Raw genomic sequence first — 19,243 nt, 5'->3', positions numbered from 1 at the left:
TCACCCTTTCTTTGGAGACCCTCTTCGTGGATCTGGAGGTTAGGGAGGTTGGATGACCTCTGGGCACCCAAGTTCGGACGATTAACCGCAGCACCGATGCTCCAGTCCAGAGATGTCGCCAGGCACAACAGGTTGGAACTAGTTTGCATCTAAAAGGACTCTTAGGGAGTCGGAACTGTATCAGCTTTGTTCTGCAGGAACCGTTAGCTGTGTCAGCTTCAGCGTGTAGCAGGGTTTTGACAGCTTGAAAAAGAGGTTTTTGCTCCGGATGGCCAGTGTGTAGCTTTCTCTAGAACTGAACCACTCAGGAAGTGACCTTAGTTTTATTAAAGGTTTTACCAAACGAACCTCAGAACACTCTTCCTTCAGATAAAAGAGCTATGATTTGTGGATAAGAAATTCATGTGTCATGACGTTTAACTTAACCTTGTGTCAGGAAGATAGGCACGTGTGTGTGAGTGTCATATCAAACATTACTGATCATCATATATAAATATTTCAATGTAATAATAATAATATTAATTTCAACTTCAGTCATTCAAGCAAACATTAATCAACCTTATTAATTTAAGCACAGATTAATCAACCTTATTCATTTAAGCACAGATTAATCAAAACATTATCATCAACCATTATTCATCAACCATTATTGTTCATTCAATCATATGATTATTTACTATTATAACGGTTCAGTCCTTTATTCTGTGCAGGACAGCCTAGATGAGCAGACAGGCTTGGCAGAGAAGAACCTTGAGAAGGGAACATGATATTGACAATCTGAGTGTAAACACGCAGTGTCGAATCTTTTCCTGCAGCTTGGAAGATTAAGAGACGCACAGAGGCAGATTCATGTCTGTAGATGACCGGTGGCATGTAGGTCAATATGTAGGTGAAAACTGACCGTTCCTTGACGTTACAAAAATAAACCAAAACTGACCTGCCTGACAGAAACGATTAGGGTGAATAAAAAGATGATAAACCTGTCAATGCACACTTGCAAGATTAAGGAAACCAGGTCTGTTAATGAGGGCTGGATTCCATTTTGAAAAAACTGCTCATTGGCAGTTTTACTGAACAAACCATCATGTTTAAGCTGCAGAAGTGGAATGCAGCCCTTGGTAGGCAGCCTACACCTGACATAGACCAATTTGATGATAGATGATAGATGGAAAACTACTTTGTTTTTAATTGACGGAAACCCCAGCATTAGTTGCATCCATTGCCTTAAATCTGACTAATCAGAACAATAATGGTCTAATTTGTGTTTGAGGAAAACAGATGCTGCTTCATATGAGTCATGCAGAAACCTTGCACAGCTTAAAGCTCCGTTCTAACAGATGCTTCTCCTGGCACACTTTTCCCGCCTTTAACGGATGTATTGTCTTTTAATCGGCTCAGCTGTAATTCTGATGACAGTTGCATCCCCGCTTTGGAAGGAATACTACCTTCATTTATTTGAATTCACAAATGTCTTAATTCAAAGCAAGATAATTAACAAGCAGCAGCATGGACAGAGCAAAAAACCTCTCATCTTTTCTGATATGCTGAAAGATCTCTAACATGCTAAATTTCACTCAAATGCATCATATACAAATTTGGCCTTCAGAAGGGGAAGGTCCTCTGATGAGGCTCTGAGGTCAGTGCAGTGGTCATTTATTGTTCTGCTGTGGCGCCCAATGCAGCAGAGAAGCGTCAGAGGAGGATTAGCAAGCTGTGGCACATGTCAGGGAGTGAGAGTGTGGCGCGGGCGTCATCCAGCTCAGAGACATGAACACAGGCCTGAGCACGCTCAGAGGCACGAGCAAATCAACATGCAGCATGAACTTTATCTGCACGTGAGACTCACCTGTAGACTGCTGACTAGGGTAAAAGGTTAAAAACACCTCTTTAGGCAGCTAGAATACATCTGGTAATAGAATTTTAGAGAAGTGTTTTCATGTAAATGTTATGCTATCTGTTTTAGTCAAGCTAAAATCTCTAAAGGTTCTTTCATGGTCAACCAAGACCAAGGCTAAATGATGTCATCACCTACGTTCTTCTCATTACAGGCCATGTGTATCTAACTGTAATGGATGCTGAAGGAGAGAGGAGTAGCACCTTGGGAGAGTCAGAAAAGGAGTAAAAATCATCCTAATCATGTTTGGAACAACAGATGAACTTTCTCTTGTTTTAATGTCATGACTGAAATCTTTTGGTTTTATCTGGACTTGGGCGTGGACAAGTCAGGTCTCTCTCTCTCACACACACACATATCCCTGTATAACAGTATTTTCCAACTGTCATGAGTTAATAATAAATCATTTGAATAATCGAAGCGAGCAGTGAGGCCCGTCTCACACCTGTAGATGGAGTTGTATTTTCTTCAGGGAAAAGTGATCAGCTGTGCTGGTATTTCCTCATGTTTGATTGATCTGTTTGTAATTTCCTAGATGCACTTAACAAGACACCCAGTAAAGCGTTTCCTGCTTCGTGTGGTGCCGCCCAATCAGACACAAGAAAGCCTCGGTATAAAACATTTAAGCTGAAGGCTCCTCTGCTTCAGATCATGTGCCGGGTCTGCTGTGGACAAATCAGATAGAGAACCGGTCTTCTTTTTTAGGAGACAGTGAGGCTCATCTCTCCATGCAGCAGGTGGAGACAGATGCCTCATTATTCATGCCACGGGGGACAAACACAGGCCTGGGACGTGCTGCCCCCCCACTAGCGTTTAGTTTCCAGTGAGCTGACACAAGGCAGCATTGGACCGTCGCCGGGCTGCTCTCATCTCTGACCTCGGTGAGCGCAGGTCGATCGCAGATTCACATTAAAGTTTCAGTGGACCCAAAGGTCCCCGTCAGGAGTGTTAACAGCACCATTGTCCTGTTTCCCCTCGACTCAAAGGGCCAAGTGTAACAAGGCACCCCTTCCAGTGGTTGGCACCGCCCCCCACCACGCTCACAGATACAGTGACGCCTTTCAGACCTGTCAAACGTTTTCTTTGAGTCTCTCTGAGTCAAATGGAAGTGGAGATGGAAGATGTGGTGTGTGATATGAGCACCTGAGTCCAGCAGGTAATGACCCAGGTGTGGGATCAGACTCAGATGATGGGATTCCCACTGAGAAGGCTGATCACATTAGACTGGCCTCCAGCTAAACAGCTAGTCACTACCTGCCAACTGAGCCTCACTAAGTACAGCCTTTATATCACCTTACTGTACATTTCATGCTGCACTTTTAAATCTTTTCTTTAAAGTTGAAGCTCAGAAGACATTTATCATCAGATGACTACAGTTTATCTGAACTCTATTCTAATGAAAAAGCTTACACCTCATTAGCACTACTAATGTTTTTGAGCAACAGAATCTAAATTTCCCTTTTTTAACGCTATAAATGAACCCAGACTACATTTTTAGCTTTTTTTTTTTAAGTAACAGGATTATTCTGCTAAAGTAGTTTTGGCATCAGGACGTGAGCCACAAAAATCACACAAGTGACATCTGCTGGAGGATGAGCTTGGCCCATAATGAGTCTAACCTCCCACTGTTACAACAAGACAACATTTATCTGGCATTGTTGGATGGAATATTTCTAAAACAAAGAAAACACCTGCTCCAGATTTTATGACATCACTTCAACATGCTGCAGCTTGGCTCTCTACTGTACATGATGGCTGCGACAAAAGAAGCCATGATTAAAACTCTGTCCTTTGTTCATTTCAACGAGCAATAAAATATTTGTTAATACAGACAAAAAAGCTGCCATCACAGCCTGGTTCAAATTATATTTTCAAAGGACCAGAATCCACAAGAAGCTCAGATAAACTCACTGCGGTCTCAAAAATCCTTGTTTCATGAAAATAAAAATCATTTTTCCAAGTAATGCCACATAAATGTGAAACAGTTTCAAGTGTGAAATGATGAATTGCCATGTGCAGTTTCTATTCAGGTTTGTTTTTAACTGAAGAATGAAATGTCCCTGTGGAAGTTCAGGTGTAGATCTTCGAAGGAGCCTCTGAAGCACACAGAAGCATCAATCCAGTGATAAAATGAGCCGTGATAGTACGAAATCCCTGTTCACGGGTAACCCCTGCTCCTTAAATAGAAATAGGTTCAACACCCAGTGTTCATGTACCGTTAGTTGCTAACATAAACAGCTAATTGGCCATGGGCATCTCACTAAGACTCAAATCTAGTATTTTCAAAACTACTGATTCATCCATCCATCCATCCATTTTCATCCGCTTATCCGGAGTCGGGTCGCAGGGGCAGTAGCCTAAGTCGAGAGGCTCAGACTTCCCTCTCCCCAGCCACTTGGGCCAGCTCTTCTGGGGAAATCCTAAGGTGTTCCCTGGCCAGGTGAGAGACATAGTCCCTTCAACGTGTCCTGGGTCTACCTTTAGGCCTCCACCCGGTTGGACGTGCCTGGAAAACCTCACCAGGGAGGCATCCAGGAGGCATCCTGACCAGATGCCCGAGCCACGTCAACTGGCTCCTCTCGATTTGGAGGAGCAGCGAATCTACTCCGAGCCCCTCCCGAATGACCAAGCTTCTTACCCTATGTCAAAGGGAGAGCCCAGCCACTCTGCGGAGCAAATTCATTTCGGCTGCTTGTTTCCGCAATCTCGTTCTTTCGGTCACTACCCAAAGCTCATGACCATAGGTGAGGGTAAGAACATAGATCAACCGGTAAATCGAGAGCTTCGCCTTCTGACTCAGCTCTCTCTTCCCCACGACAGACCGGTACAACACCCCGCATCACTGCAGATGCAGCACCAATCCGCCTATCGATCTCACGCTCCAGCTTTCCCTCACTTGTTAACAAGACCCCGAGATACTTAAACTCCTCCACTTGGGGCAGGACCTCATCCCTGACCCGGAGAAGGCATTCTACCCTTTTCTGAATCAAGACCATGGTCTCGGATTTAGAGGAGCCGATTCTCATCCCAGCTGCTTTACACTCGGCTGCGAACCGCTGCAGCGAAAGCTGAAGATCACGTTCTGATGAAGCCAACAGGACCACATCATCTGCAAAAAGCAGAGACCTGATCCTCAGGCCACCAAAACTGATGCCCTCCACACCTTGGCTGCGCCTATAAATCCTGTCCATAAAGGTTATGAACAGAATGTGTGACAAAGGGCAGCCTTGGTGGAGTCCAACTCTCACTGGGAACGAGCCCAACTTACTGCTGGCAATGTGGACCAAGCTCTGACACCGTTCATACAGGGACCTAACAGCCCGTATCAGAGGGCCTGGTACCCCATACTCCCAGAGTACCCCCCACAGGGACCCCCGAGGGATGCGGTCAAACCCTTCTCCAAATCCACAAAACACATGTAGACTGGTTGGGCAGATTCCCACACACCCTCCAGGATCCCCCTAAGGGTATAGAGCTGGTCCAGTGTTCCACGGCCAGGACGAAAACCACATTGCTCCTCCTGAATCTGAGGTTCAACAATCCAACGGACCGTCCTCTCCAGAACCCCTGAATAGACCTTACCAGGAAGGCTCAGGAGTGTGATCCCCCTGTAGTTGGAACACACCCAGCAGTCTCCCTTTTTAAATAATAAGGGAACCACCACCCCGGTCTGCCAGTCCAGTGGGACTGTGATGACTACTGATTTAACGTGGTTTTTACCCACATCTGTTTCTGGAGTTTGTGTGGATAAAATATCTAGTTGAGGTTCGATGAGAATGGTCAGACTGGTTCTAGATGCTAGCTATCCTCTGGTTCCTATAGGTCAGCAGACCAGCATTTCTGACCCAAAATTTATGGTGTGAGGGAGATGTTCTTGTCCCTTTTTGGACCACTAAGCACCAGAGTATTGTAGCTGACATGTCTACCCATTCATGACCACATGGACCAGTATTCTGATGCTACTTCTGCTGACCATGAGTTCAAATAACTCCATCGACCTCCACAGTCACCAGATCTCAGACCAGTCCAGAACCTTTGGGATGTGGCGGAACAGATTTTCATATGAATGAAACAGATGCTGTCATGTTAATATGGACCAGAACCACAAACTCCTTGTTGAATCTTTCGTGTGAAGAACTGAAGTTCTGTGAACCGACCTACAGCTGACAGTCTAGTCACATCCAAAACCTTTCCTGCTGCTCACTCTTCTGTAAGTTTTGTTTCTGCAACTTTTATATTTACTATAAATATATATTTACTTTTAAATTTTACTATAAAAGTGTTATTTTATTTAAATGTTGCCTCTGACACTTTGTCTTCTTGGCTTGTTAAACTATCGACAAAAATCCTGAAACCCATTTAGTGTTAGGTGTGTGTGTGCACTAGCAGATCACATAAAAGAAGCATGCAGCAGATAAGAGACCCAACCCAATATGTAAAATATAATTTATTCTTAAAAATCTCCAACTGGCAACAGACTAAAGTCCAGAATGTGTTTATGATGCTGAAGTTCACAAGTGAATTTAAAACATATGTATTCACGGTCTGACCATGACATGTGACATGTGTAAAGTACAATACTGCTTTTAAATGATTTCATGTATCAAAAAATGATCATTAAAACCATAAGTACATAAACTGATTACAAATGTGTGAGCTGAAGTGGTAATGGCTGTCTCTTACCCAGGGTTAATTATCCATAATATTATTTAATAAATCTTGAAAAGCACCAAACTCAGTCGTCTGTCATGAGCTGGTGGCTTTCTGCCACCTAGTGGCATTTATCTGCACAGCAGAGCAGAAAGTCCCTGACCTTGTGATGCTGCAACAGCATGCGGGAAATTCATGCATGATGTTAAACAGATGGTTGTTTCAAGTTCCGGGCAGATTAAAAAAAACTGGCAGTTGTCAATCCCTCTGTTTCTCTGTCTTACTGTAGTAAAACAGGTAAACACAAACAGCAGCATTCACCAAGAACTTGATCAGACCGATTGATGAAAGGCCGTAGTTCACGTAGAGAAAGCCACCGATAGTCGGTCCGATTGTGCGAATCAGGGATTGGACCGATGCACACAGACCCAGCATCGTTCCTGAACACAAGAGCATAGAATTAATCTCACCTTGTCCGTTTTCTGACGAAAGCAGCAGGATAAGCTCACCTGTGTCAGAGGAGGGGACACTCTTGGTGAGCATGCTATCTGTGATGACATTGAGCAGGCTGAGAGAGAAAATCATTGGTGTGACAGTGACGCAGAGCTGGAACACAGTCTGCATGTAAGCCTGCATCAGAAAGGTAACAAGAAACAGGAAATAAACAAGTAAAACAAATCATGAAGGAGCAACAGATCCTGCTCTTATTTAAACTGATAATAAACACTAAAGTCCTTTTCTAGACACCGTTTTACTCCTACGCTACGGGAAAAGCTTTCGTTTTGCATTTTATTACTAGTTCATTCTTAGTTTTGTCCCTAAACCAGTTTCTAATTGGACTGGGAAGGTTGGAGACTGGTTGGAGACATAAAATTGTGAACAAATTCACACATTTTCAGTTGGATTCACAATGAATTGGTTCTGACGTAACTTCTGAGTACATTGAAACTGTGTTTACATTTATGAACTTTCCTTTTCATGTAGCATTTTTAGCACAGCTTTTGTTTTTGCTGATTAGTTTGTGTGGTGGTTGGACACCCTCATACGATTCCACTATGGGTTGAAAGTTTCCTAGTCCCCTTTCCAACGACCGTGCACCTGGTATAAGTGTCTGTCTGTAGCTTGTGTTCAACAGGATGGGGTTTAGAAACCACACATGTAGAGATGTTATTTGTATTTTTTAACTAGAAAGCTGCAAATTCCAGTCTTATCGTTAGTTATGGAAATATTTTAGCACACCTAGATGGTCAGGTTTTTCTTTTATTTCTCCGGTCACTCACAGCTTGTTTTCACCAGTCTCAGGTAGGGATGTAAATCTCCCCCACCGAGGCCGATTCGATTCGTATCTCGATGCACTACCAGCGATACCATACATTAACGATACAGTGAAACCCTCTGCTGATACGATTCGATACGATTCATCCCTGCTGACGATTAATTGACGATTTGAAAACTATTTTCGATTCAATACAATTCCTGATGCGATTTGAAACGATTTAACACATTAAAAATAATTTACAAGCCCTCATCTAGTTTTTAAACATCATCACAATTATTTTTCCATCTCTATTAAAGATGTAATTGATCCTCTATTGTTTTCGATTAATCTATAAATTCAACATTCACAAATTATGTTGGAAACCTCACATAAAACATGTTAAAGGAAAGGTAGCATGGATGTATTGGGCTGTTGGGAAAAGTAAGACATTTTGTGAATCAAAAGGCACTGTATATACTGTACTGCACACCGATAGTACCATACCTAACTTACTGTATTGAAGTGTGGGGAAACATCTATAAAACCACCCTATATGCACTTTGTACATTACAAAAACGAGCCATAAGGTTGGTCAGTCATGTGGGATATAATGAACACACAAATAGCTTGTTTATAAAATTACAAACCTTAAAGTTCAAAGATTTGATCGAATTTAGGACTGCATTATTTATGTACAATGTAAATAAAAAAATACTGCCTGAAAATGTTCAAAAACTGTTTGCAGAAAGACAAGGTAGATATAAGTTGAGAAGGGAATGAAATATGAAGCAGCATTATGCTCAAACAAATTTGAAAAGTATGTGCATTTCAATTAGTTCTTTTATGGAATAGTCTTGAGGAAAAAATTAAAGAAAGTTTAAATATAGTGCAATTTAAGAAATTATATAAAGAATTATTTTTTTCCAGATATAGACAAGAGGATCACTAATTTGCAAATGTGCTGTAGTGATAATACATATTAACGTTGTTGTAATCTATGTTGATACTTTTGAGCTGTTGTATTGTGATATTTTAAACTTTTCAAGTATGAGTAACTTGATTTAGGGATAGGTGAAATAAGTTATGCTTCTTCCTATTCCTTTTCAAACAAATATGGTTGTGATAAGTTATCTAAGTTGGAAATGACTATATGTATTGCTTTATCTTTTTTGAAATAAATGAAGTAAAAAAAATTAAATAAAAACATGAAAATAAAATGCACTTCATCAGTGCCCATCCATCCATTTTCAACTGCGTATCCGGGTTAAGGTCGCAAGGGCAGCAGCCTAAGTCGAGAGGCCCAGACTCCCTTTTCCCCAGCTACTTGGGCCAGCTCCTCTGGGGGAATCCCAAGGCGTTCCCTGGCCAGCCGAGTGACAGAGTCGCTCCAGTGTGTCCCGGGTTTTCTCTTGGGTCTCCTCCCAGTTGGACATGCCCAAAAAAAAAACACCAGGGAGGCGTCCAGGAGGAATTCTGACCAGATGTCCATGCCAGGATCCCCCTAACGGTATAGAGCTGGTCCAGTGTTCCACGGCCAGGATGAAAACCACATTGTTCCTCCTGAATCTGAGGTTTGACAATCGGATGGACCCTCCTCTCCAGAACCCCTGAACAGGCCCTACCAGGGAGACCGCAGGGTGTGATCCCTCTGTAGTTGGAACACACCCTGCAGTCCCTTTTTTTAAATAGGGGGGACCACCATCCCAGTCTGCCAGTCCTGTGGAACTGCCCCCGATGTCTACGCGATACTGCTGAGCCGCGTCAGCCAACACAACCACAACCAGGGCCTAATTACGCCTGCCGCACACAAGAGCAAACTGCCCCGAATGACAGATACCTGGCTGTGTGCGCCTGATTTTCAATTAGTTTTTTGCCTCACAAGACGCTGAGGTGAAAATCAAAGCAGTTTGATATTTTTTGCCTCACAGGGGGTAGAAACTCATGTCTGCTGCTGGCTGAGCTGAAAGATTCTAGTGGCCAATCAAAGCGCCTTCTCCGCTCACATGACTCCAAGATGGCAGCTCCCTGTCTGCATGTCAGAAAAATAAACAAAATGGTACCTTGCGGAACGATGGGCACACTGTTTCCACTACCCTCTTGAAGGATTCAGGATCCAGGCGGTAGTACTGTCGGAAGCATTCTGGGTCTTCAAGGCACATCTCTTGGAGTAGATTGGCTTAAACTCCTTGCCTGGCCCTTCTTTCCTAACCTTGAAATGACGGTGGCGGCGATACCTCATCATTAAAACAAGTAGAAGCATTTCCTCCATTTCCAGCTCTGTCTCCGTATTTTTTTTCTGACATGCAGACAGGGGGCAGCCATCTTGGAATCATGTAAGCAGAGATGACACTTTGAAATTGTTCAAAGTTACAGCACCATAAGAGCAAAGCCCTGCAGTTGTAGATAAAACCATTTGGAGCCCAGCTACTAAAAATAATCAGTTCCAGGTTAAAGTTTATTTTTAATCTTGATACTTCTGTAAGATTTTATTTAAACACCTTCCATCTAAAATGTCTGTATTGTGTGTTTTGTCTTTACCTGAGCCAGTCCTACAACAGAGGAAACTGCAATGGACAAAAGCAGAAGTGATGTCTCAGATAACCTCGCTGTGAGCCGACCGATCACTCCTCCCTGAACAACCTGGACAAAAACAATTGTTTGGTAAATGGTAGAAGGTAAACTGCTTGTATTTGCCTTCTAGGGGTCTACAACCCCCCCCAAGTCACTTTACAACACATCCAGTCATTCACCAACACACACACACACACACACACACATATATATTCACACATTGGTGGTAATGAGCTACAATGTAGCCACAGCTGCCCTGGGGCTCATTGACGGAGGCGAGGCTGCAGGAAGCGGGTTTAGTGTCTTGCTCAAGGACACCACCACTGCAACAGATTGAGCAGGACTTGATCCCGTAACCCTCCAGTTACAAGATGGACACTGAACTCCTCTGCCACCGTCGCCCCGTGTCTGATCTCATCACTCTCTAGCTATCATCATCATGTGAACCCCTATTCTGAGACACTTGAATCAAACAGCGTTTATTTTACCATCTGAACAATGCCAAAATAGGCCATCAGGTAGCCGTTCTCCTCAGGTCCCAGTTTAAAGAAGTCCAGAGCGATGATGGAGAACATCACCTGAAAGATGCCTTAAGAAACAAGAGGACCTGATCATTCAACCTGTTTACTTTGAACCAGAAGAGCATCAAGGTGTTTATCCTAAATGGTGTTTAGCACGTTTCTCAACATAGAACACAGTAATCTCTTCATTTTACATGAAGAACTAAATATTTTACAGAAAAATATGTATCTGTTCACTAAAGTGATAAAATCCTAATAGGTGTGTGGAGTTTTAAAAGTCTTTGCACACAGATCTCACCTGACGGCAAACCTGTGATGACTTTAATCAGAAAAATCCTCAGCACTCCTGGAAACTTCATCAGCCTGGTGATCTCCCCCACGCTAAATACTTTCTTGTTTTGATTCTCAGCTGCAGAAAAATTTTAACAAAATTTAAAAAATCCAAAGTTTTAAAATCCCATAAAGTAAGTAACCACATTTTATTTATATAGCACTTTTCACAGACATAGAATCGCAAAGTGCTTCACATAGATCAAAACTAAATAAAACAAAGTCATAAAATCATAATGATCTCAAAGCAGAAATAGATTAACATCAGAAAAAATAAAGTCATAAAATTATAACATTTTATAAACAGATGAAAGATTATTATAAATTTGAGTTAAAAATAAAACAAAAGGTTTACGTGAAAGCAGCTTTAAATAAAAGGGTCTTTGGCTGTTTTTTAAAAGTGTCCAGACTGTCAACGCTGCGTAAGGATAACGGGAGATCATTCCAGAGTCGGGGTGCAACAGTCTGGAAGGACTGATCACCTCCACTTTTTTATCTGGTCTTTGGAACTTCTAGAAGGTTCTGGTGTGCAGACCTGAGGGCTCAGGTTGGAGCATAAGGCTGAACAGTTCAGTAATATAGGGAGGAGCTTGACCGTGTAGAGCATTGAAAGCTATACTCAGGATTCTAAAATGAACTCTAAAGGTAACGGGTAACCAGTGCAGAGACATTAGACTAGGAGTGATGTGTGCTCTTCCTTGCTCCAGTTAGGAGCCTCGCTGCAGAGTTCTGGACCACCTGAAGGCGGCCAAGGGCTTTTTTGTGAAGAGTGTGTTACAGTGATCTAGACGGGAGGAGATAAAGGCATGGAGAACCATTTCAAGCTCATATTTTGACACCAACCTTCGCAGTTTGGAGATATTTCCTAAGTGATAAAAACAGTTTCGGACCAACGTTTTTGAGTGGCCTTCAAGAGACATTGATTGGTCAAAAACAACACTTAAATTCCTTAAGTTCATCTTGCAGCAAAGGATAAACGACCAAGTTTTTGACTAAACAGGGGAACCATGTAATCCACCATCTTTCAAGACACACTTTGAGTCACTAAATGCTGAGACATGACGGAGATGTAGTTTTGGTTAAATCTTTAAAGCAGCATTATGGAAGATCTCATTCATTTAAACCACAAGTTCCCATTTTAACTGTAAAATGAAACACTGAATGTAAATCAAGTAACTGAAAACCAACTCTTTCTTCTAATGGGACACAAGCAGCTGAGACCATAAAGGGTTTTCTTACATCTACCGTTGCTTCTGGAGGTTTCGGTTTTAGTAGATTTAGGAATGAAGTTTAAAACCAGCAACAAGCTGAAGGCACTTCCTGCAGCACCAAAACATGCGGTGAACGTCTCCCTGAAACATAAATAAGTGAAATCTACGTTAGTAAAGAAAAACCTGTCGCCTCATCGTTACAGCTGAACATACTCACCCATAGCGGGTGTTCAGATGTCCACCCAAAGTGGAGCCAGCTATCATTCCGATCCCAAAACACAGACCAAGTTTGGATAAAGCATCGGCCCGTTTGTCAGGCTCCGAAAGGTCTGCAACCACCATCTGGCATGCTGCAGACATAAAGTTCCCAACATGCAAGCTGGTCAAACTGAATACGTTCAATTTCTCCGATTCTCCAAACTTAGATCACTCTGCAGGTTAGATACTGACTAATAAGAAATGCCCAACCAGAGTTCACCCAAAAAAATGAATTAATATATAAAACGACAAGTGATCTTTTTCTTATAGGTCACATATTTTATTCTTCTGTAGGAGGTGATTGTGTTTCTCACCAGGCAGAGCGTGCATGAAGACTGTAGGTAGCTTGTGTACGAACAGGAGGACGGGATGGTCGGCGACGGCCAGGAGGACAAAGAAAACAACCGAAGCTGCACATGCTAAAGACAAAGCAGCGCGAGCGCCAAACAGATCCCCGAACCTGTCAAGAAAACCAGACTGATTCATGTGAATGTGCTCTTCACCCCAGTGTTAAACGGCTGCTGTTTAAAGGCTTTTGTACAAACCTTCCAAACATCGGACCCCCAACCAGCTGAATCACACCCACTGTTGTTTGTAGATAACCAAACCACAGCGTGTCAAAGCCAAGCTTCTTTGCCAAATACTGCAGAAACAGGAAGATAAACACACATTAAAACTAATACAGAAAGTGGTGCTTGTACCCAACATGGATAACACCATAACCAGTTAGATCAGGTTAAAGCGGGTCGGTTTTAACTAAAGCCTAGTCAAATGTTAGAGGGTTTGATCCATGTAGAGAATAAATGGCCATCCTGTTCAGGTTCTCAGGGAGCTAATGCCTCCAGTAATAAGGTGAGATGTTAGGTCACCAGACCATCACAGAGACCCACAAGAACACTGACACACAGACTCACACCTAGGGACAAATCAGAGTTGTCACCTGCCAATGCATGCTTTTTTATGTTTTATCTGTGAGTGGAAATCAGCAAACCAGAGAAAATGCACGCATGCATGTGTAGAGCTCGTGGACTTCAAGCAGGAAGGCCTCAGCCTTATTACCTTATTTGCTGGAAGGCAAAAACTTAGCCAAAAGTCTCTGTGCATGAAGACAGACGTGAAACACTTGTCCCACAATTCATGCACATTTGTTTAACTTAAAGGTGTTTTTCATTCAGTTTTATTGTTTTATGTGAAACTTGTGTTTGAAGAAATGTAAGTAATGACACCTTTCAGGACTGATAAGCTAACAGCTAGTGCAAACACTGTTAAAACCAGAGTTCCATGCAAAAAAAACCATTTGGCAAAACGTACGCGTTATATCAGAGGAAAGGTTAGCTGACGCACCCGAAGCTGCTGCTGCTGCCGGGATGTTAGCATTTGTAAATAACCACTCTTTAGAGCTGACTGATGATGAAAAAAGTCTAAATGTTTAATTATCTCTTTGGTTGTGAAATACAAACCATAGTTAACACCTTTAAGACTTCCTGATTTACGCCAGCAGGGGGCAGAGTTGAGCTCTTTAGTGGGGATTAAAACATGTAAAAGAATTAAGTATTAAACCAAAATTACTTTCACTAGAATCACTAGAACCTGCGATAAAATGACCAGTTAGAAACACATGTAGGTAAAAACTGAAACATAAAGAAAGCCATAGACAGACTGCAACAAAGGCTGAGAACTGCTACGGAAGCTGGGAGGTCTTGGCATAGATCACGCAAAGAACTTTTTTCAGAAGCTCCCACTCTCATTATTAAAAGAATAGAAATCATAATTTATTTAATGATCAACATGACGCACACACACAGGCGCGCGAGCACACACACACACACACTTACACACCAGTCATAATGGATGAGTGCTGTGTTTTTCTTTCGTGCTGCCATCATTACTTCTGCTGATTATTTAAAATGCCACAAGATAGTTCAGATCTTTTTCCTTCAGAAGAGATAAAAACAAAAACATGGAAGCGATTTGTTTAGAAACTTTGGGAGAACTCCAGGAGAGGAAGTAGATCATTAAGGAAAGAAAAACACACAGACTCTGAAACCGTTAGAGATGCAGATTTATCTCAGCATTGTGAGTTTAGATAAACTGCTTACATCAAGGATGTCCAAACTTTTTAAGGACGAGGGCCAAAATCATGAAGTTAAAACTCCTCACGGGCCACAAAAGTTTTTTTTTTTTTAAAGAATGCAAACATTATTTTTAGGGATGGACAATATATCAGCATCAATATTGGTATCGGTTCAATAAATAAAACTGGGCCGATATTAACAACCGATATTTTTTCCATCTTGACTCCATTTGATTTCCTGTTTCAGAGGGTGGGGGGGAGGGGGGTAATGGTTTAGTCATGTGAACGGTGAATGAAATCATCTCAGAACCGTAAATGTGTGTGGTGTGTGTACAAGATAACGTAAATTCAGATTTAATCATTTTCATTCTATACAAAATCTGCTGATTTTAGAAGCATTAATGTCAGTGTATCGGTTATCGGCCACAATAGTGATCTTAATCTCGGATATCGGGATCGGCCCAAAAATTTCATATCGGTGCATCACTCATTTTTATTCAAAAATGCCTAAAATAGATATAACTGTAAAAATTTGAACATAAAATACAAAAATATATGAATTTATATCAACAGCCTCCTGGAGATATTCCACAATTCTAAAAAGGCAAGTGAGGGCCACGCAAAATCCCTCCCAGGGCGGCAAATGGCCCCCAGGCCGGACTTTGGACATCCCTGGCTTACATTAAGTCCATTTGAATTGTATTTAATTTTATTTATAAAGTTCTACTTCAAAATTGTCCAAAATGGAAGTTTAACTGCTAAATAATAACTGATTCAGCTTTAACCCTTTGATGCATAATGGTCACTACAGTGGACAGGTACTTGAAATTGTTATTTCTTTATTTTTGCTATTAAGCACAGCTGTTGAAGACTTTATAGCATTTGAACCCCTCCATTTGTACTTCAGTAAGTCAAGCCAACATATTTCATGTTCAGATTGCACAATGTCCACTGAGGTGGACATGTAATAAATTATTTGTAAATTAAATTTGACAAAAAATATGTAAATATGAAATTTGTTACATTCACACCTAAAGATGAATGAAAAAAATTGTTAAAAAAAATCATGGTTGAAGATTTCATAATTCATGCATCAAAGGGTTAGGGTATAGTTAGCATTCACTTCTACAGATTAACGTCTACTTCAACCTGTTTGGACTTGGTAGAAATATTTGTTTTTAGGAGAACAATGACTCTAATGCTCCAGAAGGCTCAGAGCTGGTTTAACCATCACAGATGTTGATGGAGCTGTGAACTCATGACCTGACCTTCACCTGTCCTAAACTAGTTTGAGATGGTTGAGATTTTCTCTTTTTCATGTTTGGCTTTTATTTTTACAGTTTATCATCACGGTGCATAGTCTCAGATTATTTTAGTGTTTATCTCCTCCTGCCTGGGCTGGCTGTCACCGACAGTGCTCAGCAGTAGCTGATGCCCCCTGGTCATTTGGTGCCCTACGCATGGTGCAGGACGCATGTGGGCAGAGTGGCGGCGTTGGCCGAGTCTCTGTATGGAACCAACTCCATCATTATGTGGATGACACCACATTGATCGGACACATCTAGCACAATGATTAGTCTGAATACAGGCAGAGGTCAACCACTTGGCCACCTGGTGCCTTGAAATACTTTTTAACACAAAACGAAGGAGCCCATTGCAGACATGGAGGAAAGGAAAGGAGACACAATTAATTCTGTCCACAACAACAACACGGCTGTTGAACTTGTCTCCAGCTTCAAGTTCTTGGGGACCTTTATCGCTGAGAACCACATTCTGACTCCCAACGCGTCAAAAACAAACGCTTGGTCAGCCACCCTCTGCGTCAGACCCCTGACGCCAAAAGTGCCCTTTGTCGTCACTTATATGCGAAAAGTGGTTTTTCCCTTTTCTGACTGCAGATCCCAATGCAGCGTAAAACTGAGGAGATGGGATGTCCGCAGCCAGGGCAACAAACAAGCTCATTGTACCTCACCCTAACCTTATCCACTTATTTAACCTTCCCCTCACCCCCATCCTAACCTTACCATCTTGCTAGCTAACACGTTAGTGATGTGTCAGTCGCTCTAAAAGCCGGTGTCGGTACAGGATCTGCTCGGGTGCTAGATCGGCTCGGGGTCCTTCGACTGCTGATGACGTCAAAGTACGGCAAACCCACTCGGACAAAATATACTACACATCTATACTGTTGGAAAGAATTTAGCAGTTTCGTTATTAAAATAATGTTTCGTAAGACGTAAGTTTGTGTTTATAATGGTATTTGTAAAATAAAACACTATATTGTATTCATAATGTTGAACTCCTCTTTGAGCACATCCCCTGAAGGATCATAGGTATTAGCAACACCTGTAAAATTGTATTTGCAGGAAAGAAGTGTGTCCCGTTTATTGAAGTATTTTGTGTTTAGTTTTTGACATCTTGTCCATGCGTCATAGCTGCTAGCCAAAACTCTGGAGTTAAAAGTTCTGGCTTTACTAAAATACCTGTCTGTACTTATTTGATTGATGGTAGTTTTACTTTCTATTAGACTCCAAATGTAATCATTTGGCACCTTTCTAATTCATAATTTGTAAGAATGTAATCGGTGATATTAGCATTAGCATTCCTATGGGTTTTTCCACGTATATTAGAATTGCGCTAACCACTCGCTGCCAAATTGCAGCCTTTGAGATTAGAAAATCTCCTTTAATTGCACATACAAGTAATCGTTCAGCCCTAATATACATGCAGCTCTATGTTAAAAGTGTATTTTCAAAGAGGTAATGATGGATTTCTTTGTAAAAGCTGTCCATCTTTCCAACAGAAAAATTTGCCTGGACCAACGTAACATGATTGCGTAACTTCCGTAAGGTTCATGTTCACCACATCAACTACTTTGACATCATCGGCAGTGGAAGGACCCCGAGCTGATCTTGCACCCGAGCAGATCTTGTACCAACACCGGCTCTATGAAGTGAATGGCGGGAGCTGCCTCGTCATTGGTCGGGTTTGGACCGAGGCAACGCGAGGGGGAGGTTTCAACTACCACGGTGGAGGTTAAAAGTAGAGGGTATTTGTAACCTCTCCCTCGCCAGATGGTATGTTCTAACGTTCCCCTTGGGCGGCAAATACGAAAATTCACAGTCAGAATGAATGGGAAACAAACGCTTGATTACAGTGAGAGTAACGTTTTAGGTAGTAAGAGGGTTATATGGTTAGGATGAGGAAGAGGTTTAGGTGCGATTAAATGAGCTGGTTCGGTGCTGCATCTGCGGATATCCCATCACGTCAGTTTTACGCTGCACTGGGATCTGCAGTCAGAAAAGGGAAAAAACCCTTTTCGCACATAAGTGATGAAAAAGGGCACTTTTGGCGTCAGGGGTCTGACACAGAGGGTGGCTGACCAAGCGTTTGTTTTTGATGCGCTGGGAGTGGGAATGTGTTTTGAGAACCTGACCCTGTCTCTCCAAAACAATAAATACAATGTCTTATCCAGTGTGAACAACCAAAACTGCACTTCAATAATCATAATGATAATAATAGAGATGTACATTTCTTAACCTCGATATTTTGAGGCTGGAAAAATTATTGAGTTCATTTTTATCTACCATACAATTAATTGATTTATTGATTATCGTCCCAGCCCTAATCACCAATATTTAAAATATAATTAATCTGCAAAATAACCCAGATGGCCACTGGTTAAAGTCATTTGTGATGCTGAAATTAACAAGTGATTTAAAAATTATTATTCAGTATAACGTCGTGCAAAAAGTGTTTATTATTGCAAGTAAATGATTTAATGCATCCAGAAAATAATCTTTGAGCACAGATGTACAGGTTGAAGTGGCAATGTTGGATCAATAAAAACTGAAGCAGTTCTGAAGGCCAGCCCGGGTCCAACTTGATGCTAGCAAGGTGTACATAATAATAATAATAATAATAATAATAATAATAATTGAAAAATAATAACCATCTGATCAGAAAAACGAGTAGTGACATAGGCACAAAACAATATTATTTGCGTTTGTTTGACAGGAAAAGATGGAGCTAATTTCATTTAAAAAATAAGTATATTTTTTATCAAATAAAGAATCTTACTAACTACGCAAAATCCATTTCCAGTTTCAGTTTGATGCGACATTCAGGGCTGACACGGAAATTTCTGCTTTTCTCCTCTGACATAAGATACTTACAGGAGTAACAGAAAACGATAAAAACATCCAGGTGAGATCCAAAGCAGCAATTATATAAACGATGTAGATAATTTTCATCTTCTTCTGCTGGTCTGTGGCGTTACTCGGAGAGGAAACCGGAGCATCTAACTTTTCTTCGGTCGTTTCACTTCCTTGATTCATTTTCAAGCTCCGTCATTAATTCCAACAGCAGGGAAAGGTTGCAGCTCGAGAACGTGTGAACTTGGAACAAGGATCAAATCCCGCTCGCTTACACGTCCTTTCACCTGGAGAACTTTCACAATAAACCCGTTTTCCACGTTGA

At 41.6% G+C, this 19,243-nt stretch overlaps 1 protein-coding gene across 1 annotated transcript; it reads right to left on the bottom strand.

Annotated features, from left to right (window-relative positions):
* Positions 1 to 6,326: 6,326 nt before the first annotated feature.
* slc22a18 (solute carrier family 22 member 18) lies at positions 6,327 to 19,107 on the bottom strand. Its single transcript, XM_015953736.3, has 10 exons — positions 18,940 to 19,107; positions 13,239 to 13,336; positions 13,008 to 13,153; positions 12,653 to 12,785; positions 12,464 to 12,576; positions 11,193 to 11,303; positions 10,862 to 10,962; positions 10,341 to 10,442; positions 7,054 to 7,174; positions 6,327 to 6,984 (listed from the first exon to the last, which is right to left on the bottom strand). The coding sequence occupies exons 1-10, from the start codon at positions 19,099 to 19,101 to the stop codon at positions 6,803 to 6,805; spliced, it is 1,269 nt and encodes a 422-aa protein (XP_015809222.3). The 5' UTR covers positions 19,102 to 19,107; the 3' UTR covers positions 6,327 to 6,802.
* Between the last annotated feature and the right edge of the window lie 136 nt (positions 19,108 to 19,243).

The sequence above is a fragment of the Nothobranchius furzeri genome, chromosome 9 (genome assembly GCF_043380555.1).
Source record: "Nothobranchius furzeri strain GRZ-AD chromosome 9, NfurGRZ-RIMD1, whole genome shotgun sequence".
Classification (NCBI taxonomy): domain Eukaryota; kingdom Metazoa; phylum Chordata; class Actinopteri; order Cyprinodontiformes; family Nothobranchiidae; genus Nothobranchius; species Nothobranchius furzeri.
This window is presented reverse-complemented; position numbering and strand designations above follow the sequence as displayed.

Bases quoted from the DNA above. Each gene is read 5' to 3' on its own strand.
- slc22a18 (XM_015953736.3), bottom strand. From the start codon at position 19,101: ATGAATCAAGGAAGTGAAACGACCGAAGAAAAGTTAGATGCTCCGGTT. The intron at 13,154-13,238 runs GTTTGTACAAAA...TTTTCTTGACAG, and splicing joins GGGGGTCCGATGTTTGGAAG to GTTCGGGGATCTGTTTGGCG. The intron at 12,786-13,007 runs GTGAGAAACACA...TTATGTCTGCAG, and splicing joins CTTCATGCACGCTCTGCCTG to CATGCCAGATGGTGGTTGCA.